The sequence below is a fragment of the Poecilia mexicana genome, unplaced genomic scaffold, assembly GCF_051168715.1.
Source record: "Poecilia mexicana isolate PSO_F unplaced genomic scaffold, ASM5116871v1 scaffold_20, whole genome shotgun sequence".
Classification (NCBI taxonomy): Eukaryota; Metazoa; Chordata; class Actinopteri; order Cyprinodontiformes; family Poeciliidae; genus Poecilia; species Poecilia mexicana.
This window is the reverse complement of record NW_028263389.1, coordinates 18,125,975-18,152,538: the sequence shown is the minus strand read 5'-3', so window position 1 is coordinate 18,152,538 and position 26,564 is coordinate 18,125,975. Positions and strand designations below refer to the sequence as shown.

General features: G+C 36.8%; 1 protein-coding gene across 1 annotated transcript; it reads left to right on the top strand.

Annotated features, from left to right (window-relative positions):
• Positions 1–26,361, top strand: apbb1ip (amyloid beta precursor protein binding family B member 1 interacting protein). The gene is made up of 14 exons (XM_014997359.2): positions 1–382; positions 8,841–8,900; positions 9,930–10,017; positions 11,541–11,827; positions 14,986–15,063; positions 17,347–17,506; positions 20,458–20,579; positions 21,682–21,756; positions 21,828–21,971; positions 22,529–22,639; positions 23,785–23,883; positions 23,967–24,093; positions 24,168–24,229; positions 24,830–26,361. The coding sequence occupies exons 2-14, from the start codon at positions 8,841–8,843 to the stop codon at positions 25,406–25,408; spliced, it is 1,992 nt and encodes a 663-aa protein (XP_014852845.2). The 5' UTR covers positions 1–382; the 3' UTR covers positions 25,409–26,361.
• Positions 26,362–26,564: the final 203 nt, after the last annotated feature.

The following is a 26,564-nucleotide window of genomic DNA, read 5'->3' as shown; positions in this document are numbered from 1 at the left end:
TTTCTTCTCTCACAGGCTTCCATCATCTACTCCAGCACTTCTCTGCATCTCCTCCCTCCGCCGAAGCAAACTGAGCTTCTGAGGCGGTTTTGTTGAGACGATAAGGAGCGACTGGGGGGGAGGCGGGTCGGTCCAGGATTGTGAAAGTTTTTATCTCTCAGCAGGAATGCAGTGGCAGGTCTGGACCTGAACTTCCGCATTAAGCAGGAAGAAACAGTCAGAGTCCCGATGCAAGCCTCATCAGCACACCCAGACCTGCCTGCATGTGGCCGTCATCTCAGGCTGCTTTCTTAGCTGAGCGAGATTTCAGGGTGGCTCTGATGTCCAGGTGGCTTTTATTTTGAAACAAACTGGTGAATTGAGGATTATTACAACTGAAAAGGTGAGTTACATCTCTGATTATTTGAGTGTCGTACCTACAGGTAACGGTAAACACCTGCAGCTGCTCTTCTCTTTACTTAAACCAGGAATATTCTGACTGTTAGTCACTTTATGTGAATCATTTTCTCCTTTTCTTTTACTAAACAAGGATGTTTAATAGAAAAAACAGCTTTTAAACGTAAAATATTACAGTTTCCACTTTTTCTCCAGGAAAATGATAAAATATTGAGTTCGTTTAATATAATAAAGGTAAATATGGTGGTTTTGTTTGCGTAAAGCAGCCATTCATCATAAGCTGAAGTGATAAAAAGGGATGTAAGTTCATATGGTTTATTTCTACCTGGGTGTAGCCTGAAACTTGCTGCTCTTACACAACAACTACATGAAACCATCGGGTTGTTTTTTAAGCGCCTGACAATTTCAGTTTGCTGCTAATATAAGAGAAACTTTTAAAATGTGGATGTGAAGCTACTTTGGAAAGACGAAGTGAAGGTCTTTTTGGTTGAGGCGGCGTCTTGTTCGTGTCGTCAGGGACCGTTTTAGTCATTGCGTTACTCCGTCTGTGACTCAGTCGGGATTTTGTGTTGTAAAAAAACACGCCGACGAAATGAAGATAAGAAATTATGTTTTGTTTCATGTCGGTTATGAGTCACGGCTTTTCATCCCCTCAGGCGACGCCGTTCACTCTAATTTCTCTACGTTAAATCTCTGTGGATGCGTCTCCTAAATATAAATGCCACATCCAAGTAAAAGCGGCCGTTATTTCTGCGTCTGTTTTTGAATTTCAACGCTTTCGTGGGTTAAAAGGTGCAAACATGTTTGACGTTTTGTTGGATGGTTCTGCAGAGAATAAGTATTCAGTTCTGCATTTTAATTGTACGTTAAAATCTGATCATGAGGCCAGGAATATGAAGAGCTTCATTGCGTGTTGAAGAGGAAGTGAAAACTGTCATTGTTCTCTCCATCTCACCTCAGAGGGCAGCCTGCCGTTTTCAGTTAAACTGAGAAACTTACGTGGTCAAAACAGCCACTTAACCGATGCTATACAAGTAAAAACCGATGCTGTACAAGTAAAAACCGATGCTGTACAAGTAAAAACCGATGCTGTACAAGTAAACTCGAGTTTAAAATAACCCAGTCCAACTTTGTTAACCATATTAATCACTGTTTTTTGAAAGAAACTGCAATATACATTTATACTGTGCAAATAATTTATATTTAGTAGTCTATATACTACTAAATATATAGACTGGAGCAGTGGACTGGAGCAGCTGTTTATGCATGTTACTAGCTCAGCGTTACTGGTTCAAGTAACAACACAAGTAACAACACAAGAGCTTTAATTTAATTTACTCACATTGCTGTAATTAAGTACAATTTGTCTGTAATTTTTCCTTTTTTAAGCTGTTTAAGGTACCTGAACTTTTATTTGGGTTTGTTTTGAGTAAAGTGTTGCATTTGAAATCATATCTGCTAACAAATATCAATAAAACTAACAAAAAAAATAAAATTTTGGAAATTTAAGTCTAATTAAAAATACACATAACACCTCACAGATATTCAGAGTAACGAGGTAACTTTTACTTAAAGCAACATTTTAATTATGTTTACCTCCATTTCAGTAACATTTTAGATCAGTAACTTTAGATGTATTTAAGTCAAATTTGACTAAAGTAACTGTACTTTATATTTCCTCTGTGCTTCAAATTTTACTCTTTAAAATGTGAGTTTTGTTATTTGGAAAAATGTCACATTTTGAGTATAAAGTCAATTGGTGAGGAGGGAAACAATTAAAGTGTAGAAAATGTTGCATTAATCAGCTAAAAAGGTCAGAAATGCTTTAAGTTTTAAACATGACATGATTAGGAGTTTACCAAAGCTTCTTCAAGTTGAATTTAATAATTATTAAGACGTTGTTAGGACGGTTAGGATGTGAATGTAGAATCATTAACAAAAGTTAAAATAATTAAGCTAACTTAATAGCTTAATTATTAAGTTAGCTTAATTATTTAAGGCCCATTGTCTAGGCCTCTATTATATAACAAGGAGATTCTAAGCAGTTATTATTTTAGATATTTTCTGAGACTTTTCTTCAATGAAAACTTAAGAGGAACCATGAACCAAGACACAGATGAAACTTTAAGTTTAAGCTTGAACTGCCAGTGCATTCCTCACAGAAAAATGAAGACACTACAATTATTGCATTTAAAAGTATTTCTTTTTACATCCAGCAGAAATCCTTAGTTACAACAATTGTGTAATAATATTTTGACCTACAGAGAAATGAAGCAACATTTCCTGAGTTGTATACAGAAGTCATGTTTTCTTCAATGGCTGTTTCAACAATACAGGACGTGGTCACCAACTTGGTGTGTTTTCACGCCTGATAGTCCAGTAGACTCTGTTTGATTTGGGACCAAAATTACAGCATTTGTTACATTTCACTGTTTCAAACGAACCAAACCTTTTAAAAAACCTGTTCCCCTCCTCGCCTGTGGGGGCGCTGTACTAATAACCACTAAAGGAAACTACAAAACATCTGAAGAAGACACTGAGAGCAACTTCCTTCTTCTAGAAATGTAAACAAAAATTAAATGGCGTCAGATTATAATGGTTATTTGACCTCAAGTCATTTCTACAGCTAGTGTTAGCATCATGCGCTTGTTTTGGTTGTATTTACCCAGAATGCCCTGCGCTTTAGTCCACTTCCTGCTTTTGGAGCGGTCTCCAGTCCGCTTGGTGTTCACATAAGCATTCAAACCGGATCAGAACACACTTCAACCGAACCGAGACCGAGGTTTTTGGGTGGACCAGAGTTTGTCGTTTTCTCAGTAATAGAAAACTAGGAAACACCAAGAAATCCTGAAGAACTTTGAGATAGAGTCAGCACTGCAAAAATACAAAATTTTACCAAATAATTTTAGTCTAGTTTAAGTTCAAATATCTCAGTACAGTTGAAGTAAGACGAAACTAACTGAAAGTAACTTTTCAGCTAGATATGAGCTTGTAACCGTCCTACAGAAACGAGCCATTAGAATCATCCATAATGTCGGTTATTATGAGCACACAAACCCACTCTTCATAAAATCCAGAATTCTCAAATTTGACGAGCTTGTAGAATTTAAAATGGCTCAATTTATGTTCAAAGTATCTAAAAAGTTGTTATCTGAGCACATACAGAGCACGTTTTCTGAAAGAGAAGTGGGGTATAACTTAAGGGGTCACTCAAACTTCAAGATCCGCAATTTTAGAACAACAAGAAAAAGCTTCTGTATTTCAATTACAGGTGTAAAGTTATGGAACAAGTTACATGAAGATTTAAAACAAAGCAATAGTTTAACACAATTCAAAAGAAAGTACAAAGAGGTAATTTTCAATAGATACACATATGGGTGACAGAAAGCAATAAGGTGTGTATTGCAGATAATTTGGTGTAAGGGTTTAGAAAGACAAACCAGCATAAAATGGGAAAATGTATAGGTAAATATTAGTAACTGTTACTTCTGACTGCCACTTTGACTTTGATTTTTTTAATGACAGTAGGACTCTAAAGTTTCAAGTGTTTAGGGGGTAGGAGTTTATAAGTTCTCACTTTTTCCTACCCCATTTTGAGCATGATATGTTAACTGAAACAAAAAAATCTGTATTTTCTCTTCTTTCTTATGCACTTCTTGTTACTGTGCACTATTTTATTTTTATATTTGTATCATGTTCAAATAAAATTTCATTTCATTTCATTTCATTTCATTTCATTTCATTTCATTTTAAGTGAATAATTCCTTAATATTGATGAAAAAACTACTAGTTTCATTGGCACATTATTTATAACAATATATTTTACCATGTTACAAGGTAAATAATCTGCAAATGAAACCAGATGTTTTTCATCAATAATAAGGAATTATTTACTCAAAATAAACTCTTGCTGTATGTTAGTTTTGTCTTATTTGCACTAGAAACTAAACAAAAATACGTGGTTTTGGGTTTTTGCAGTGTTTCCATTAGTTTGCTTTTTGACACTTCTGCTGGTGAATATGTGACTCAAGTTCGCCCTTATCTAAGGAGGAAGTGTCTCAAGGATCAGGTCCGCTTTTCCCTTCATCAGCAGATGTTTTCACAACCCGTCCAAATGCAATCGCTCTTCTTTTCACTTCTCCGCAGGCTGGAAGTCGTCTGGTTAAGGCATCGGGCCTCAGAAATTAACATTTCGGAGCTGAGTGACTGACAGAGTAAACCTTTCCTCATGTGAGCTGGGTTGGAAAATTGAGCTGGTTTCATTATGGAAAATAAAATGTGATGCCAGGAGAAGAATATAAAAGAAAATTAGAAATTTGTAATGGTTTAGTACTTCTCTTCAACTGCAAACATCTCCTCCCCTAGAGGCGTGCCGAAAGTGAGAAAGGCAGTAGAGATTGAGTTTGCAGGTGGCTGCTGACACCATTTCCGAGACGATTTCAGTTTGCAGAATGACAGGAAGTTAACCCTTCTACCACTTCCTCTTCAGTCTGCGTGCCCTCCTCAAACATGGTTAGATGGTGAAGACTCAAACTCTCAAGGTGCTACAATTTGCACATTACTTGCATTTTGTGGTTCAATGTTTGATTTCATCAGTATGGAATGAAAAGTGAGTGAAGATTAAACCGAGAAGGTGTCTCAGTTGGTAGCTGCTGGTTTTCACTTTTCCAAAACTGGCGTTTCAACAAGAAAAATTAAAAATTCATCTTTCATTTTCTGCCATTGTATTTTGGTCCCAGTCAAGATTGTTATAGGACCAAACAGGAATGCTTTAGGAAACAATATGGATGCTGCAACCACCTTTTAAGGTGGCCTATTATGTTTCTACGAACAGGTCAGGATAGGTGATGGCCTATACAAAACATGCATTTTTGCACAAAATCTCTCTTAAACAGTGAGAATTGTTGTGAGCTCCTTCCAGAATGAGCTGTTTTAGCCCCTTGTCACTTTAAATTGGAGCTGCTTCTGGCCCCGCCCCCAACTCAACACTTACTCTCACACACAAGAGTGGCTGCAAACAGATGCACAGTTATGCAATCGTTCATCTTTGAAAAACAGAAGTAGAGCCCCCTGTACAACAAACAAGAATGCAGCAAGTAGTTTCTGAATGATAAGTCAACAACAAAACCCTTGTCTCTTCCAGCAGCCATTGTACAGCGCATACAGCGGTAAAACCAACTGACCAAACATGCTTTAATTCAGCTGTGGTTGCTAGGTAACTGGCTGTGCTTTGCTGAGGTTGCTAGGTAACAGCCAATGCCTGCTGATTTGTGACATTACATTCTGTAATGACTCGTTTTCCAGACACCAAAAATAATTGATTTATTGCCAAAAACCAGATGGGTGTTTGTTTTTTTAAGCAATTGGTAAAAAAAAAAAAAAAAAAGTAGAAACCCAAATTAAAGTACAAAAATGTGCAAATTGTGAATTTTGCATAATAGGTCCCCTTTAAGGATCATTCCCTGATTATCAAAAGATAAAAAAGTTGTAATCTTTTATATATGTGAATGTGGGCAAGATTTTTGCTTAAATCTGTACAGTGATCATTTAGGGAATGCTCCCTAAAGTTTACTATTGCAACAGCTTCTTTGGTTTTAAGAAACCATGGCAAGACTTGTATCATATATTATATGAATATTTTAATTAATTAAAATAAAGATAAATGTATTAACAGTCCTGGGCTTGAATGGAATAGCAACTGAAAACAAACCCATCCAATCAAAGGAAGAACAGGAAATAAACAAAATATCTTAAACATTTTTTTCTCTGAAGGGATTTAATTTGCTTTTATTACATCAGGAAGTGGAAAACACATCAATTCATCATCAATATGCCTCTAAATGGACAAAAATGAGAGGTGAACTATACTGGAAGTCTGCCATTAGCGCCACACTGAAAACAAAGGAAACATCCACAATTTACAGCTAATTTTCCAACGTAAGAAAAACAAATCCAGGACTCCGACTTGACTCCAAATTCAGGATTAACATAATATTCACTTTGAGGAACGAGGCAGCAAAAATACAAGATGTTGGCAGCTGATTCAACATGATTACAGACAGTCAAATGGAGATGTTTTTTTTTAAACACGCACTTTAGCTATTTCTTGGGCTATTTGGCTTTAACTTTAAATAATTAATTTAGATAATGTAGTTTAGTTTTTCTAGAGCTCAAAATGTTTGAGGGATTGTTTATGATCTGAAAAGGTTTATAACCTTATTTTATTTTTTAGCAGCTTGTGTGTTAAACTCTGCCCCAACTAAAATTAAAACCATGCATTTCATAATCTCTCGCTTCGTGTTACGTAAATGAAACCGGACTGAATGTCTTAACATAGACCGGTATTTGAACTTCAGGGTGTTTGTGTGAAGAGTGGTGCAAATCAAATGTTGCCTCCACGCGTACCAAAACTCTGCACCGCGTTAAGTTTTACAGAAATGCAAAATAGGACTTACCAGTTCAACATGTACAACAAGACGTGGCAAGTTTCGACAAATATCGCATGCCTGAAGTTATGCATGCAGTCTTTCTCCAATTAATGCGGGTTGAAGTTGAAGTCTGTGCAGCCTCAGGGAACATATTTCTGCACACATTTTAAAGGAAAGTGTTTGAGTTGCACTAGCATTAAATCTAAACTTTTGGTCTCCAAGATCCCATTTTAGATTTATCTGTCACTATTGCATTTAATCATCTGCAAAGAAAGTAGTAGTTGTTATATTTTGTAGTTGATTTCTAGCATAAGATTGTGGATGTTTGTATTTCATCGCAAAACAAGAACAAAACTGATTTTCCACAAACGTTTTTGCAAATATTGAACTCAGAAATAGATTTTTCTATGCAGTAAATTCACCAAATCCTCATCCAGGATTGCTAATTGCTAAAAGCTCTAATATGTGAATCTGACTTTAACTATATCAGGAGATCAGAAATAGACCAAATTTCCCATTTTTCAGGACCAATTTTGACTCCAAAGTAAATAGCCTAAACAACTTTTCAAAAGTTTTTAACTCCCATTGTCATTGCCACAGAGGACCGTAAATCCCAAGTATTGGACAAACCCAGATACATAATCAATAATAGTTTACCAAAGTTTTGAAACTCATTGTAATTTTAATGCTGCTGTTTCAAGCCTCTAGTCACTGCTAGCTTAGCATCAGGGCTAATGGCAGCCGCAGAGTAAAACAGGAAGAAGTGTAAATTAGTTTGGCTTCTGGATATTTTAATTTTTCACTGCTTCCTACATTTTAGTTTCTGTTTTATCAAAGTCTCTTTTCATATGTTATGAGTCAATGATTTAAGTTTATCTTCTACAGTTTGCTCTTGTTTTAAGAAGACGAAGTCAACTAAATTAAACATTGGTCAGGAATACAATCATTGACAAAAGAATTCTCTATAAACTATAAAAAATAAAATAATCCAGTTACAAATCAGATCTAAACCAAAGTTAAATCTAAATTAATTGTAATTTTTCAGGGAAGATTGTTTCATTTTGTATAAATGTTTTTACTTTGGGAAACTGGAAAGTGTTGCAAATAAGTAAAGCGCATTGAGTTTGTGAGTTATAACAATCACATGTGGGGTTCCTCAAGGCTCTGTTCTTGACCCACTTTATTTCCAATATCTGTATGATTTCCTTATCTCATGCTGATGGCAGACAATTTTAAATCTCTTTAACAAAGTTGAGCGTTTTTATAAATATCTATCTCCTCATTTCAGCTAAATATGTAAAAATTTGAAAACAAACAGATATGCAGTGGGAAGCGTAGAGTCGTGGGATGAATGGTGGATTCGCCATAAGCAGGAGTAAGCTGGCGCCACTCAGTCTCATCTGTGTTATTTTAATCTTTTTTTTCCTCTTACATATGAGAAAAAATCCAACGATGAGAAATTACCATTGAAATAATGGAATGGTGACATTAAAGCTACTATTCTAACTTCTGTGTACAGCTAGCTGTGCTGCAGTGCTGATGCTAGCTTGTGTGTAAACAAAAACAACATGCAAAGACTAGATTTTAGTTGTGTTTTCAAACTTCTTCACAAACCTTTATGTTACTTCTGAAGCATTGGTGTGGTCATTTTAAATGGTAACTTCTCTCATTTCCAGTAGCGGCTAGCTGTGCTACAGTGCCAGCATGAGCAAAAATTAAATATTTTTTATCTTTCTTCATAATGTTGCTTCCTTTTCATGCTTTATAGTTATTTTGAATTGCATGTCTATCTCTTTAAACCATCAGGGACTCTGCTTCTATTTCGTGTGATTAGATCATCTGATTCGAAAGAGAACTGAGTTTCAGTTTTAATTGTTTTACCTTTTATGTGTTTTCTGGTTCTTGATTGCATTATGTTGCACTAAATTACATATTGCTGGTTTTCTATGTCAGTTTATGTAAAAGCAAATCAAATCTATACTCTTAGAGCTTAATTTTTGTTGCTGTTTGTTTCAGATGGATGATATTGACGCCATGTTCAGCGACCTGCTGGGGGAGATGGACCTCCTCACTCAGGTGAAAAACTTTCACCAATACTTCTTCCTGTTTCATCTCCACTTGGATTTATGTGCCAATTTTTTATGTCATTTCCGTCCTAAGACATAAGAAAATAAAGTAGAAAAAGAAAAGAGTGAGAAGGTTTCTGATTGAATGTGTTTACTATCAAATCAAGGATAAACTTTCTTTTCCAAATGTGGAGTACAAGTTAGTCTTCCACTCATTCGATTGATTTCAAAATCATCACTTAATTATTAGATTTCTTTCTTACTGTAAAAAAATTATGCTAAAGATTTTTAACGCAAATTTAATTGTACTTAATTATTATTTATTAGGAAAGATTCATTCATTTGGCACATATGTTTTTAATCTGTGTGTTGCAAGACCTTGAGAGTCAAATGTGTGCAAACAATAACATACGGGGTTCCTCCAGGCTGTATTCTTGATCCACTTTATTTTTAATATTTTTCATTCCTCTACCTCATACAGTAGTATTATATATTTTAGCAGATGTATGTTGATGTCATAATTTTATATCTTCGTGATCCATTACAGTCACTAATTTTGTGCAAAAACACAAAATCTTACCAGGTATTGTTTTAGTTTCTACTCCAAATATCTTATTGCACTTGAAATGAGACAAAACTAACATACAAGTAACTTTTCAGCAAGACATAGAGGCTTGTTTTAAGTCAATATTTCTTTAATATTTATATTAAAGAAGTATCCATTATCAGATTATTTAACTTGTAACATGAGAAAAATGTCTTGTTATAAGTTAAACATCAATATTAAAGAGATATTGACTTAAAACAAGCTCATATATTTTGCTGAAAAGTTATTTGTAAGTTAGTTTTGTCTCATTTCAAGTGAACTGAGATATTTGCTTTACAAACTGGACCAAAAATACTTGGTAAGATTTAGTGTTTTTGCAGTGCATAATATTAATTTGTGACTGTATCAGCATAAACATTTGACAAAATTGTTGTTCCCTGTACAGAAATAGTGATATTCTCATGAATAGTCTTATTTTGTTCTTGTTTGCAGAGTCTCGGACAGGAAACCGAACCTCCTGAACCGCTCCCCAGCACTAGGCAGGAAATCAACTTCTCTGTCGGCTTCACTGGCCTGAACGGTGACTTTCCTTTTTTTATTTTTATCAAACTCTCTCTGATACCAAGTTCACTGATAGGAAACTTGCACAATAACTTATAAAGTTACGTAAAGATAGGACACAGTCATTGGTTTCACCAGTAAAACGGAAAATTAGAAGAAAAAAAGAAATAATTTAGTTCTGTTTTATCTGTTTAACATTTCAGAGATCAAGGTTTAATCACTTTGTGTCCACAAGAGGCTGTGAAAGCAGAGCTGAGAATTTCAAAGAAAGGTCACTCCCTTGATATTCACAGCGCTCATGTTGCTCGTTTATTTCTTACAGAATATTTTTTTAATTAGATGCAAAAAGTCAGCCTTAGTTTTTGTAACAACTTGTTAGCCTTTTGTTGCTTTAAGTAAGCTAAGTAGGACTAAACTGACCTTTTAACTAATGTTTTAATGTTTTATCAAAATCCAAGAGTGCAAAAATTCAGGATATAAAATATAGATACACATTCTGAGAGATCAGTAAGCTTTAAATTCTAATGAACATTTAACACTCTAACTGAAAGACATTTTAAATATCCAAAATAAATAAACAAAATGACAAATAAAATGAACTTTGAAGTCTTTGTAAACAAAACTGTCCTTCAAAAAAAGGTCTAGTTGAGACTGAAGACTTTTATCATCCAGATTTTGGTAAAAGAGAAAAAAAGAGATAAACGATAAATCATGCCATGAGTTTGTTTTAATTTGTCATGTGATTAATTGATTTATTGATTATTGTGACAAGCCTAAGCATGTGTTCAACCATTATCAACTTCATAAAAGCCTTAATTGTTATATTTGTGTTTACAAAGATCCACAGAATAATGGGATGAAATTGAAATAGGTCATTTTAAGAAATATCTCATATTTCGACTAATTTAGTGTCAGAAAATGGGAAACAAATTCATGTTGCTTTATGCAGTATGTAAGCTCTGCTAAAACTAAGCGCATAAAATAAGTTTGCAGATGACTTTTAAAGGCCTTAAATTTTTCTTGAAGTTGATATTTGCTGCTAAAAAGGCTAAACTGATTTAAATTTACATAAGTATTTTCGCTGGATGACGGCTACAATATGAGGCCTTTACAGTAAACAGTTGATGGTGATGCTAAATAAAAATAGAAAAGATTTAATCTTCCAAATTATCATCAGTTTTTAGGTTGGAGGCAAATTTTTGAATACCAATGTTTAATAAGTGACAGTGATGATTACCAATACTTGGTATTTCATCAGTCCTGAATCAGAATTAGATTTTTTTAGGCTTTGAGGTTCAGGAGTGGAAGTAAAACTAAATAGAGCATGTGAAAGTAAAATAATGCATGAAGACATTGTGCATCAGCAAACTTCTGTGGGATTTTTTTCTGTGAAGAAGGAAGATAAAAAGTGTTAAAACTGAAGCAAACTTCCCATTTACAATGTTCCTGAAATCTAATAAGAGCCAGTTTCAGTTTAAGTGGACATGAAAGGACCATAAAACATTTGAATTACATCTTGATGATTTGATTCTGCTCCACCAGCGTCACTACATGACCTGGAGGACAATGACTTGGACGCCCTGATGGCCGACCTGGTGGCCGACCTCAGTGAGACAGAAAAGAAACTGGAAGCAGAAATCCAAGGGCTGAACGCGCCACCGTCATCTTCATCAGACCTGCCGCCTCCGCCCAAAGGCCTGGGCGTCCAGCCTGCCTCCTCCATTACATCACCACCGTCTCCAGGAAATAACAGAAGCAGCAGTGTCACCACCCCATCTTCCTCCACCTCCTCGCCCCTGCCGCCTCCGCAGTCATCAAAACCCACAATGGTACGGCTCCTCTCCTCTAGAAAAGGTCACTGTCATCTAGACATCAATCCCAACCACCTTTTCTCCTCCGAAGGTTCAGATTTTAAAAGAAGTGAGAGTTTGAATGAAGGTAACAAACATTTGGAGGAGTTTACTCTTTAGATCAGGGGTGGCCAAGTCCAGTCCTCGAGAGCCACCATCCTGCAAGTTTTAGAAGTATCCTTACTCCAACAGACCGGGATCAGCTCTACAGAGGCCTGATAACGAGCCAGTCATTTGATTCAGGTGTGTTGAAGCAGGGATGCATCTGAAACTTGCAGGATGGCGGCTCTCGAGGACTGGACTTGGCCACCCCTGCTTTAGATGGACAATACAAGGCTAAACACCAATGTGGAAAAAATATTTTTTCAGTTCACTCATCACCAGATGTGGCTAGGGTTAGGTTAACCCTAACCCTAGCCACATCATCAGATGGGCTAAAAATACAAAGTTATAAATATAAAGTGGAAATTTTTGTATTTTAAGGACAAAAATCACAATAATTCATATAAAACAAAAAACAAAAAAACAACAAAATCAGGCAAAAGAAAAATGTTTCCAGATCAGTTTCTTTCAATATAAAACTTAAATAAAAAACTGCAGGTGTGTGTCTGTTTGTTGAATTTTTGGTTAAAACATCTTTGTTTTTCATCAGTGGGTAGAAAATCCAGAAATTTACTCAAGAGTAAAATACTTCATAATAAGATTACTCAAGCAAAAGTAAAAAAATAAAGTACAGAATAGTAAAATATTCCTGAAAGTACATTTTTTCTAAAAAAGTTACTCAACTAAATGTAATTGAGTAAATGTAACTAGTTACTATAAACTAGTTAATCACCGGTGTAATGGTGAGAAGGTTACATAAACTCATCATGTTAATTTGAGGTTTTGAATGGTTGTGTTTCAGTTATTTAATTTCAACATACAACTTCAGTCATTTAAAAGCCAGAATTAAACAGGGTTAGCTAAAATTAGCGCTGAAATGCGGCGCTTCATATTGAAAGGATAATGACCAACCGTTACCGGAGCGCAAAGGTAGATAGCCGTTAATGTAACTGAAGAATAACTGCCGCTAACGGCTCAATATATATATTCCTGAAGGCCCCTTAGCTGCCCAACAAGGTGCCTGATGTAAAAGACTAAGTTCAGCGTTGACCTAAACAAACAAAGGAATTTGTAACACGGATTTTCTAAAATATACTCCTATATTTTAAAATGTGTACTTCACCACATTACTTCTTGGCTTTTGACATTTCTGGCCTCTCTCACAAATTGGTAAACCTCATTTACTGCCTGGATTTATTTAACCACAATAATAATTATACTTAGTTCTGTGCTTTGTAGTTTAATCATCCCACCTCTGACAAGGCTGTTCCCTTTGTGTAAATTTCAGATGACTTCTTTATTTTTTTTCTTTCTGTCTCTGTGAAACTCAAAAAGAGTGGTTCAGGTCTTTTAGCAGTCGGACAGTGAGGTCACAGATAACTAGATCCATCTGTTGGAGTCAGAGAGACGCGTGAGGAGAAACAGTCGAGGGCCTGTCTGGAACAGATCAAACACATACAACCATGTGAAAACTGTAACAGGATCAGGGGGTTTAGAGGAGGTAAAATAGTGTCAGTCTTTGGATGGTCTGGGTAGGTAATGTAGACCGGAGCTTATTGCTTTAACAGAGCTCCTGACCTCATCTTACTGTGGTCAAAACACCAGCTGTGGCAAAAGTGTGCGTCATTGGTAGGCGAGATGTGTACAGGTTAGCTTTATAACCTTAAAAGGTACAGTGTTGGCGTTACTATCAATGTGAAGAATACTCCTGGTATTGGAAACTGGCAATACTGGAAGCAAAAACCCTAACTGGATTCTGGAATATCTAAACATGCTTACCTTTCTGATAGGAAAGCCAAACCTTAAAGCTGCAGTATGCAACTTTTGTAAAAAATATTTTCTTTACATATTGCTAGTTAGCATTTCTCATGATGACAAACGGTTTTTCTGTAACGGTAAGTGCTTCTCTGCCATTGGCCTGTTTAGCAACGCATTCACAAGGATTATTGACAGCGCTCAGACCCTCCTCGTGGCTCCTAATGCATTTCTTAAGACGGAAATAGTAGCTCAGGGAAGAGGAGGGGGAGATTTATTTTTTCACAGATTGCCTGTGCTGTATTACATTGTCACAATATGGTGACAGTTTTAACAAAATAAACAAACTTTTTTATTAAACAGAATTTGCATACTGCAGCTTTAATATTTTCCTCATCAGTATTGTTTTCTTGATTAAAAGCTTTCTGAAGTTTTCCACCTTGTTTCTTTGGGACTTTTTCAGTCATTTTCCAGCTAATTATGATACCAGACAAAGATAGCACGAGAAATAATGAGAATGTTAACAGAAAGATAAAAAGAAAAGATGTCAGAACCAAAATTAACCATGTAATTACATGGCAAATTAACAGATATGAGGGATGAATTTCTGGATAAAAAATGGCTGAAAAAGCAAGAAAAGTCTAAAAAAAACTTTAAAAGAAAAGTGTGAAGAAGTGTTTCATGAAACTGCTTCAACCTGCAGCAGAAAAATCCATCTGGTTGGGAGGAAAATGTAAATAAACAAGTTATGATTGCAAAGTTTTACACAGTACACGGTTTTTAATTGGAGACTTTTACCAAAGTTCCATAGGCAGCTAGAAAACATATTTGGAGATGCAATTTTTTGCAAACTACTAAATTAATAATGCGGTCACAAAATGAGTTAAACATGACATTTGGGCCCTACTAATTATGCTGATTTTCAGCTCTGCAGCATAATTTTAATTTGTAGTCTTCAGTATCTTGTGGCATACATTTCTCATACTCTGTGGCACCTTTGCTTACTCTAAACACTCTCACCTACTTTGAGCAGCAGTCTGTCTGATCTTACTCTAATGAAGCTCAACAATGAATCTAAGATGTGGCTACATCGTAAACCACACCACCCCGTACCAGAACACGAGCCAATAAACCTGATTTGTATTATGGTGTTTGTAGGTCAAAAAAGGGAAGAGCTAACAAAGGGAGAGTATCTTCCCTCAACTATTTATCAAGTGTTGTTTAAATCAGAAAAAACATCTACTAACTCAGTTCCTCTATTTGTTGTTTTTCCTGTTTAGGAAGAAATTGAAGCTCAGATGAAGGCCGATAAAATCAAGCTTGCTCTGGAGAAGCTAAAGGAAGCCAAAGTGAAAAAGGTAAGACATGTAAACTTCAACTCCACATATTCTGCTCTGATCTGACTGAGCTGCATTAAAGACGCAGAGAGTTATGGAGGACGGAAAATGCCTTCTGTTCCAACACAGCATGTAGTAGTTTCCTCTCCTTCTGGCCTGACAGAGGAGCCATCAATCACATTAATAGATGGGTAGCCAGCATCCTGCTCTGGATCATTCTGTACATGGACACTTAATCATCTTCAAAGTGGCACAAAAGCACCAAAGCAGAGTCTTGGATGTAAAGCTGTGCATCGGACAAAAGTAAAGTATTTGACCTGACAAAGTTATCCACTTGCTATAGTTTCAATGCTGTCTTGAGATAATTTAAACGTTATCTATTGACTTTTGGCTACTTTTCATCTACTTCCACATGGAAGCTCAATAAATTCAGCATGTCCACTTTTATAGGCACATATAAGCCTCAGTTTTGATGTATTTCCAGTGGCTTCAGCAGATGTTTCTGTGGTCAGAAATTCAGATTTATCCCTCAGCAAACCAATGCTGCTACCACCAAACTTCAAGGTTCAAACTGTACAATATTCACATGTTTGAAAGGAGATTTATTCAAATATTCCTCTTATCGTTGTGGGAAAATGGTTTAATCTTTGCCTCTTCTGCAAAGACATTTGGTTTGGTCACCAACACAGCTGGAAAGTTTGTTGGCACCTTCCCATTCCTTGATGTTCCAACTGTGTCTGGTTTATTGCAGACTTTGTTAGTAAACTGACAAAGACTACTAACAGTCATTTTATCCAATCTTTTGAGCCCACTGGTTGAAACTTGGACACGGTTGGGTCTCAAACTAAGGAAGCCTAGCATTGCTAGTTTTGCATGAACAATAGAAATCCAGACACAATTTTTCAGTAGTTTCTCGCAGATCTTTCTGTGGTCTGGTCTTTTTTCAGTTTTAGATACAAACCCTCGTGTCTGAGAATGTTTGTGATATAGGATATTATTCTACAAAAGCCAATATGTGTATGACAACAGTCCTCAGTCTTCCAGAAATGGACTTCTTTCCATATGGCAGGAAGTGTCAATTCTCTGGCCTAGATAAAAATAAATCCCAGTCAGCGCTCTGTCTGAGGACCTAAAATTACATGCAGACATTTGACTGGAATTACTGAAGTGCTGATGCTCCCAAGTTTTATTAAAGCTAACATTATGAAGCAGAAACAATCATTTGGGTACATAACATGTTATTAAACTGGTCAACAAGCTGCATGTACTTAAAGGTTGGATTTAGTCTTACTTAGGGAGTCTGCTGCTGTCCACATTATAGCTGAGACCTTTAGTCTACAAAATGAACATGTAAATGTATATTAGCAGATATTAAACATGCTTCTATCGTATTTAGTCATACCTCGTATTTAGAATACCTTGCAGCAAGCAGGTAGGAAATTACATTTATTTCATGGTAAAAAAAAAAAGCACCAATCCACAGAAATGCCGATTATTTCTTTGACTAGTCAGCGTGTCTGGTGCCAGTGTGGCTGACTTGGAGTGATGTAAAACCAAAAACAATCAGTAGTGGTATTAATCACCTGTCTACCACTGGCAACAGTACATTGTAGCAAAAATTACGGTGGCCCAACAGGGTCAACAACAAAAGCCACTGTGGAAGTTATCCTAAAATGGGAGCTATGCTACAATGGAAGCTAATGCTAAAACAGAGGTTATGCTAAAATGGAAGCTATGCTAAAACAGAGGTTATGCTAAAATGCCACAGTGGAAGTTATACTGAAATGCTAAAACAGAAGCCATGCTAAAATGGAAGCTATGCTAAAATGACAATTATCCTAAAATGAAAGCTATGCTACCACAGAAGCTAATGCTATAACAGAAATAATGCTAAAACAGAAATTATCCTGAAATAGAAGCCATACTACAATGGAAGCTAATGCTACATGAGACATAATGTTAAAATGGAAGCTATGCTAAAGCTGTAGTTATGGGATAGCTTCCATTTCAGCATAACTTTAATTTTAGCATAAATTTCATCTTAGCATATGATCAAATGGAAGTTGTGGTAAAACTGAATTTATACTAAAAGGTAAAATACAATAAACTTGCTAATGTAACTCACATTTTAGCATAACTTCCTTTTTAGCATAATTTCCATTGTGGCTTTTGCATTTTGTTGACCTCTCTGGTTTACCGTAGAATTTCAATACTGATGGTAAAAAACATGATGTTTGTTTGAAGCCTGGCTATAGCTTAGCTTTGACTTAGCTGTAGCAAATTAAACATTTTCGTTTTTGACAGCTGGTGGTGAAGGTGGTCATGAACGATGGCAGCTCCAAGACTCTGATGGTTGATGAGAGGCAAACCGTGAGGGAGGTTCTGGACAACTTGTTTGAGAAGACTCACTGTGACTGCAACGTAGACTGGAGTCTGTGTGAAACCAACCACGAGCTGCAGCTTGGTGAGTTCCTAAAATGCCACCATCAGGTGATGTCACAACGCTATCATGGTCTGTGCAAAGACACGAGAAATGGAAGTGGCAAAAATAAACCAAACTCATGTGATAAAGCGTTTAAAATAAGCAATGAACTGGTATGCACCAAGCAAAAACAAGTGGTAAAATATAGTTTAACTTGATTATGCTACAAAAACACAAACTCTTACCAACCATTTTTGTCTAGTTTTTAGTGCAAATATCTGAGTACACTCCTGTCAAGGAGTCCTTGTTGTGTGTGAATGTGTTTTGTTTTGGACCACACAAAGCTTTAAAGGAGTTTATCCTCTACCTTTGGAAGAAAATCTTTCTGTTTTACAGCCATACATTGCAAAAACATAAAATCTTACCAAGTATTTTCGCCTACTTTCCAGTGCAAATATCTTGAAACAAGACAAAACTCATGTTAGAGGATAAGCAGGAAATTAAATACAAAGAGTATGGGGGAAAAGTAGTGGGGTGTCCAGAATGATGAACTCTGATGCAAATCCTCCCAACGAGCACAGTGAAATTACTAAATTAGTTTTTTCTTTTCATTATTTTAGAGTTTTTGTACACTGCAAAAACACAAAATCCCATCAAGTATTTTATCCAGTTTCTAGACTAGAGCAAACATCTTATAGAATATTATAGAAAACTAACTTCGAGTAACTTTACAGCAAGATAGAGGAGCTTGTTTTAAGTAAATAATTCCTGAATCTTAATGATAAAATACTTGTTTCATTGGCAGATTATTTCACTTATAATTCTTCCCATGTTCTCTATGTTGCTGAAATGTTACTTGTAAGTTAGTTAGTGTGACCAAGTGGATTCAATTTGACATCCTTTTAATCAGATGTCAGTCATCTCCATCTGTCTAAAATAGGATCCTCATGATCTCAGTTGCGTTAGCTAAATTCACCAACGTCACATTATCCAGCCATGTGCTACTATGTTGCTTTAAGTCCATCAGGAAATGCTGCATGCAGCTTTATTTTAGCAGTTCCTGAAACTCCTCATGCAATGTGACGTGAGGTGAACACAATGCAGTATTGAATTTTTGCAGTAGTGGATGGACTCATGACATGTGCTAATATTAACTGTAGCATGAAGATTGTGGTTAAAAAGTTCACACTCCCACACAGTTAAAATTAAGCTTCTCTTGTTGAAGGAGCTGAATGTTAACTTTGGTTTGTTCATGTTAAAATGGGTAGCAGCCATTAAAGAAAATCCTTTTTATGAACTTTTTTTGTGGGAAAACAAAGACATTTTTATTGGCTTTGGACTTTCACCACAGAAAAACTGTTTCATTTTTTAAAGAAATCTCCACTGTTGGCTTATGTACATGGGAGAACAAAGATTTAGGGTCCCGCGCATTACAACCTGCGAAAAATAATGCATCAAAAATATCCACATATTTCCCAGTCAACACTGTCTTGTATTTTATTAACATTCACATTCTAATATACTAATTAAAATGGGTTTAATTTATATATCGGTTCATACAAATGAACTTCCTGGTGCCATGTTTAATTCCTAACAGGAAGTTTTGGTTGTTTTGAAGCGATCTGATTGGCTGATGTAGATTTTAGCTTAGTGCCACACTGCCCCCTATGGGTTTGGCATGTTCAAAACAACGCTCAGTGGTTCATGTGGATAAAAACTTTTCTGAAACCAATATGATTTTTGTTTTTATAAAGACTCAACTACATTTCCTTCCCTTTAAGTTTGTTTGCCAATTTATTTGTGCTGCAAGTACGAGGTGACGACCTTTGCCCTACTTTTATATCCACAGCTGTGTGACAGATTCCCATTTCCACCATGACTTATAAGCAAAGAAAACATCCTTTGTAGCTGCTGTGACTGATGAGCACGAGGACATGAGTTGTGTTTTCTGTCATCGTTGACTAACCTACAACTCAAAGTAAAAAAAAAAAAAAACATGTAGATGATTTTTAAACGTCTGCAAACCTTGAGATTGTTACACCATCTCTGCTGACCTTTAATCTTTACCGAGATAAAGTTGGGTCGAGTCAGGCCCAATAAACACCCACTGAGCTTAACAGCAACACCTCTTCAAACAAATCTGCTACTCCAAAACGTCGCCATGTGCTCGCCAGTCGCACCAGTGAACTGAAGTTCAAAGGGACCTCTGCTCTTAGCAGTTCATTCCCCTGCAGCTAACGTAACGATCGCAGCCGCCAAACTGTAGTCTGAAACCGTGGCAGCAATTTTATGTAATGCCTAGCTTTTCCCCAGCTGGTAACCTGTAATTAAAGACAGTGGTAAAACTGCGTTCAACTGCCAACTGTGATGGAAATTTGAAAGACTGAGTCAGTGGGTGGGCAAGAGGGGAAAAAGGAAGTATGTTCATGTGTTTTTAGAGTTTAAAGCCGCTAAATGTCCTCCATGAAAATTTAAAAAGTAGCATTTTATTCTTATTTTGGGCCATTTTAAGCTGCAGCTGGTTAAAAGGATTTGTAAAACATGTTTGGAGTACTGTTAAGTGTAAAAATGTAAAATATTTGTCAAATTACACAAAAAGAGGTAAGCTAACTTTTTAACAGAATATTTTATGTATCGAGAAATGTGGTTGTTCTTTATTGGCATTGAGTGGCTTATTGTACAGGTATGCAACAAAAACTAAATGTGTTCCTCAAGGCTCCGTTCTCGGGCCACTTCGTACCATAAATGATTGTTTTTGGTACCAAAAAGCAAAGCTAGCAGTCTGCATTCAACTAGACACCCAGATAAAACAACAAGCTAATGCTAACATTATTTTGTTATGGGTTTATATAAATAGAGGAGTCTTGAGCTTACTAAATTATGTTTTTATGAAGTTTTATGATTCAAAAGGGACATTTTAGAGCCATCATTGTGTTTAACTCTAATTTTAAGAATTGTTGTTTTGATTCTTCAGTGTGTTTTTGTTTTGACAGAACGGACATTTGAGGACCACGAGAACCTGGTGGAGCCGCTCCTTGCCTGGACGAGGGACAGTGAAAACAAAGTCCTTTTCCAGGAGAGAAAAGATAAATTTGAGGTTTTCAAAAACCCACAGGTTGGTCCTGTCATTGCTTTAAAGAAAATACCAGGTTTCAGCTCTTTGTACTTAGCATGATATCGTACAGGTCCTGGACATTTGTGCAAATCCCTCTCTGGAAAAAAAGGCATTTTTCTTTGTTGAATTATGATACATCCGCAGGCTGACCCTTTTCTTTAATGTCGTAGCTGCAGTATATCAGACGCAACAGCCAAAGAGATCTTGGCATGTTTGTTGTTATAATGGGACAATTTACAATCTCAGAGAGTTTAATGGATTCAGTCTGTTGGCAGAGACAAATAGTCCGGCTGGAGCAGCGCCGAGGCGCTCCATCATTCACTCCGACGAAAGAGACAGAACATCTCTGTTCATTTACATTTTTTCTGACAAGTGCGTCCGAACAGATTTTCCTTCCGGGAATTTTCCAGCCATCAGCAGATAGACTCTGAAAGGAGCTCTAGAAACAGAAAGACGGGAAAGTGAAATGCCTTTTCTTTCATGGATGGGCTGTATGTTTGAACAAAATAATGGCTTAATAATGACATCACAAAGTCAAGAGGTGATTTATGGAAGCGTTTAGAGTCCAGGAAGTGGAGCTGTGAGCCGATTTTTTATCTTTAATTTAGCGTGCAAGCTTGCCAAGGTTTGTTAAACTTTCCACAGCCTACATGAGAAGAGTAAAAGATACTGATCTACTGTCGTGTCTATGGTATATCTTCTCACACTTTAATGTTTTATACATTTTATCGTCAGACCATCAGATGTCCTGAATAATTTAATGTTTGAATTAAAAAAAAGCTTTCCCTCTTGCTAAATCAAGTAACTGATAAAATTTATCGTTTTTTGATCAAATTTTAATATTTACACCAAACTTGACAATGGTTTGTCATGTAGAAATTACTTTTTCAGATTGGTTTTCCCTTAAACATCACATGAAACCATTTTGTTTCAGGTTATCTTGGATATTTAAAGTTTATTTAACTATCTGAAACATTTAAGCATTAAAAAAGGAAAAAACAAGAAATATGTATAAACTTAGCATATTAGAGGTTTCTAAACCTCCACAACCGGTGACAGTCTGAAGCTTGATTCTTAAACCAACTTTCTTCCTGACTTTCAGAACTTTTATCTCTGGAAAAAGGATAAGAAAACTCTCAAAGACATGAAAGACAAAGACAAGGAATTGTTGGTGCAGGTAAGTAAATAAAATGTCCCGCGTGTCGGTAGCTAGATGTTGTTTCGCCGTCTCAGATTTTGGTTGTGCAGGAGAACTTCTGTGGAACGTCGATCATCGTTCCCGACCTGGAAGGAGTTCTGCACCTCAAAGAAGACGGAAAAAAGTCGTGGAAGCAGCGACTCTTTCAGCTCCGAGCCTCAGGAATTTATTACGTTCCCAAAGGAAAAACCAAGGTAAAGAGACGAGGATGATCAGCCTGATCAAATGGTACCATATTTCAGTAGTTCTGATGTTTCTTAAAGCGATACCAACCTATTTATTACTGGTTTTACGGGCCAACAGGACATCCATTACATTCTACATGAGGATTTAACTTATAACACTACATTTTATAATTTATCTGCCAATAGAACTAGAACTTTTTCATCAATATTAAGGAAGTATTTACTTAAAACAAGCCTCTAAATCTTGCTGCAATTTTACTTTTAAATTAATTTGTTTGATTTCAAGTGGACTGAGATATTTGCACTAGAAGCTACTTGGTAAGATTTTGTGTTTTTGCAGTGTACGGCTGTAAAACAGAAACATCTTCTTCCAAAGCTTTGTGTGGCCAGTTGGCACCAAAACAAAACACATTCACACACAAGAATGACTCCACGAGAGGAAGACTTAACCTTTGGAGCGGCCTAGTCAAAGCCCATAGTCAAAGTTGACAGAAAACGTGTGGGGTGACACCAGAGAGTGTTGCATCCCTTGGATGGTTCAGTGAAAATGTCTATCTTGTTTCCAGTCGTCCCGCGATCTGATCTGCTTTGTCCAGTTCGACAACGTAAACGTTTACTACGGCAAAGACGTCAAGAACAGATACAAGGCCCCGACTGACTTCTGCTTCGTTCTGAAGGTGAGTTCGTCTCTGCGGATGCTAGCAACACAACGTTGAGGTCTGGCAGCTGTTTGCCTGACGGAGAAGCTGAGATGCAATAAATACTTTAAGTTGAGGAAGTGAAAGTAGACATTTTAATCCAGTTTATCTGAAAGCTGTAAAGAAGGGTTAGTTTTGTTTAGCACTTCCTTGTACTTTTTTTTAGACCTTATTATTATAACTAATAAGCAGATGCATGAGAGTAAATATAGCAGGGGTGAGAGAGGAGTGTAGACGGAAACAAGCTAACAGAATAAATATGAGCCGTTGGATGATTTTAAAACAGTTAAAAGGGACGTGAAACTCTTTTCTTTCTAATCTCATCTGGGAACGCCAGAATCTGCTCAGTATTTCTTTGAAAATCTTTACTTTATTTAGCCAAGTTCAGTAAAAAGTACACTGCTTATGAGTAACTCAGTGAATAGCAACAGAAAGCAAAAAACAGGGCAAGTAAGAAAAAGAAATACTTAAGATTTTACACTTTAGGAAGAGTTAAATTTGTTTGCAAATTTATTGTAAGGCCTCACATCAGAGGAAATATCTGCCTTTATTTTGTTTTGAAAAGGAATTAAATTTCTGCTAAAATAACTCAAAAACAGAATGTTTCTAGAAAAAACTAATACATTTTAGTCTGAAAAGTAAAAAAATCCCAGAAAAAAATATGAAAGTTTGAGATTAATCTCAGATATATTCTACAAAAAATTTGAGAATTTCTGAGTAAAACATTTTTGAACTTTGAAAGTCAGAAATTTCCTTGTTTTTTTCCTAGAAAATTTCTCACACGTATCTCAAAATTTCAGACTTTTTTCTAGAAAATGTTTGACTTTTCAAAGAAAAAACTAACCTGAAAAATTCCTGTTTGATCTATTAGAAAATTTCTAGTAAAAACAAGCTCAGAAAATTTCCTCTTTTTTTTACTTTTGAAACTTGGTAGTTTCTGAGTTTTTTATAGAACATTTCAGAGAATATCAAAATTTGCAGCAATTGAAATCCTTTTTTTATATATCTACAACGACCCTATTACACGGTTGGAGAAAAGTGATAATTGTCTATTTAGAAAATGACAATCAACATAACTTCTAAACTTCAACTTTAAGTAAAAACTTTTAAATGTTTTTCTGCAGCATCCTCAGATCCAGAAAGAGTCTCAGTACATCAAATATCTTTGCTGTGACGACGCTTGGACCATGAACCTCTGGGTGACCGGCATACGGATCGCTAAGGTGCCAACTGATCTACGCTACGTTCAAAGACTTATTTCAATAAAACTCAGGTGTTTTACAGCAGCGATTCGTCTCTTTTCCAGTACGGCGCATCGCTGCATGAAAACTTCAAAACGGCAGAGAGGAAGGCCGCTGTCAGCGCCGCCGTGTGGACGAACCGCAGCACTCCGTCCAGCTCCAGCCCTTCAACGCCGTCACCAACCATCAGAGGTACGGCGGCTCGCAGGCTTTATTTAGCTGTGATGTCATTTCCCCCGGTCGACTCATGTTTCTGTTTCCTGCAGCCAAAACAGCAACGCAAGCTAACGGCCACGCCCCCAAACCGCAGCCTGGACCGCCGCACCAGGTAAACTAATCACCTGAAGAAGAAACTCTGAGGGTTTCACCACACTCACAGTCAGGAAGTTTTATTAACATCCTTCCTTCAGTACTTCCTTCCTTTGTGCCCTTTATTCCTATTTTTTTGTCCTTCCTTCCTTCCTTCCTTCCTTCCTTCCTTCCTTCCTTCCTTCCTTCCTTCCTTCCTTCCTTCCTTCCTTCCTTCCCTCCCTCCCTCCCTCCCTCCTTCCTTATTTCCTTCTTTCCTTCCTTCCTTCCTTCCTCTTGGCGCTGTGAATCAGCCTGATGACGGAGAAACAACTCAGCGTTATAGGAAACTGTCATTTTATTGGTGGCTATGCTAACTAGCCTTCAGATTCACAACATGCTCTGCTAGAGAGGATGATTGTCAGCGCTAAGACCCGCCTCTTGGCTCTGATTGGTTGCTTCTATGTAGCACTGGGAGACAGTAGAGGAGCTTGAATTTTTTCTCATACCAAATTGTCACAACATGGTGACAGTTTTAATAAATATGTAAATGGATATATTTTCTTAAAGTTTCATGCTGCAGATTTAAATATGTCTTCCTGGTGGAAATATTCCATTAATTCTTTCTGTTTTTTTTCAGGGCATCGGTAATCTCCCTGCTCCTCCCCCTCTGAACGAGATCCTCCCTCCTCCTCCTCCTGACCCCATCCTTCCTCCTCCACCGCCGTCGCTGGCCTCCAAGCCTCCACTCAGCAACTTCCCCCCACCTCCGCTCTCCATGGACGGCCTCCCTCCTCCGCCGCCGCCTCCACCCATGGACAACTTCTCTGAAGACCCTCCAGACTTCCTTCCTCCTCCTCCTCCTCCTACCAGCTACAGCTCACTTCCTCCTCCTCCTCCTCCGGCTCCGGCTCCGGCGGCTAATTTTGGTGGAAACATCAACAAATCTCTTCCCCCTCCGCCTCCAAATCCAGAGTTTCTACCTCCACCTCCACCTGATCCGGTGTTCGTAGCATCAGGTGCGCCCCCCCCGCCTCCACCTCCGCCTCCTCCTGCTGCTGTTTCTGCTCCGCGACCTGCAGCACAGCAGAAGAAGATGCCTCCAGCTCCTCCGAAGAGGACAACACCGACGCTGCAAGGCGGTGGCGGCGGCGGCGGCGGCGGCGGGGACTTTATGTCAGAACTGATGTCAGCCATGAGGAAGCGTACTGATCAGTAGCTCCAGATGGAAAAAATACAAAATAAATAATTTTACTCCAGATGATTACAATAGAGATTAATACTAGGGATGCAAACAATTCATTAACTGTCAATTAGATTAAAATTAGGTCTAACAGATTCACTAATAATGTCTTAGATATTCAGTTAGCGTTGTAGTTTGGCCGCCATCCAACAGAGGGCGCCGTTGGCCACCATCCTTAAGCGGAGCCGTTGATCCAGAATTAAAGATGGCGGCCATTTTAGAAGGGGGAAGAGAAACGGTCCAGACAGAGTCCGTTGTGGGATCTTAAAACAGGTTTAATGATTAAATGCACTTTATGCAGTTCTGTTTTGAAATATAAACCGATTATAATAAATATAACAAAACAGGAACTTAAGAGGTTCCCGTTTAGTTGTATTTTAAATAAGTTTAATAATGTGAGAAACCTCAATTTTCTGCTTCTTCAGTCAGTATTTAAGACAGCTGACAAAATGTTAAAATTCATTTAAATAAGTCAGTGTATCATGAAAAATGTAGCCCTTTATAGAATGGAAAAATGCTCAGCCCTTTTTATTCAAGAGAAAACTCATCAATTCATCATTTGATAAGATTAATACGGTTTCATTTCTGCATCCAGTCACTGTACTTTTCTTGAACATTATTTTTAAAATAGTCATTTGAAGTAAATCCATAAAGGTTGAAAATTTGTGTTAACAGAGGATAATGTAATAATAAAGCTTTACAGATACTTTTATGTAAAGAAATGTGTATATATTTGCATTGACTGTAAATACTGCAGAAAGACATTCCTTCTGTCTGTTTGGAGGTTTTATTGTTACAGCCATGACTAAGAGTTTTGGCCCAAGTGTGTTTTACAAACTTTGAAATGTTAGTTTTGTGTGTTGAGAGTTCACTGCATGCAATGGATCACTGTTAAAAGCTTTATTAAATTAAATTTTGGTAACAAAAAAGCATTTTCCACTGTGTTTTTCCATAAAATAATTAAATGTGAATAGAAAATATGTGGAAAAAAAGTGTTTTTTCTGTTCTGAGTAACTGTAAAACATAACGTACTATTTTACATGTGTAAAATTAAAGTCAAAATGTGTTTTCAAAACATAAATCTGGGATAAAGCTGAAAAAATGGGAGCAATAATTTAATATATTTCTGTCT

Bases quoted from the DNA above. Each gene is read 5' to 3' on its own strand.
- apbb1ip (XM_014997359.2), top strand. From the start codon at position 8,841: ATGGATGATATTGACGCCATGTTCAGCGACCTGCTGGGGGAGATGGAC. The intron at 8,901-9,929 runs GTGAAAAACTTT...TCTTGTTTGCAG, and splicing joins AGATGGACCTCCTCACTCAG to AGTCTCGGACAGGAAACCGA. The intron at 21,757-21,827 runs GTAAGTAAATAA...TTGGTTGTGCAG, and splicing joins ACAAGGAATTGTTGGTGCAG to GAGAACTTCTGTGGAACGTC.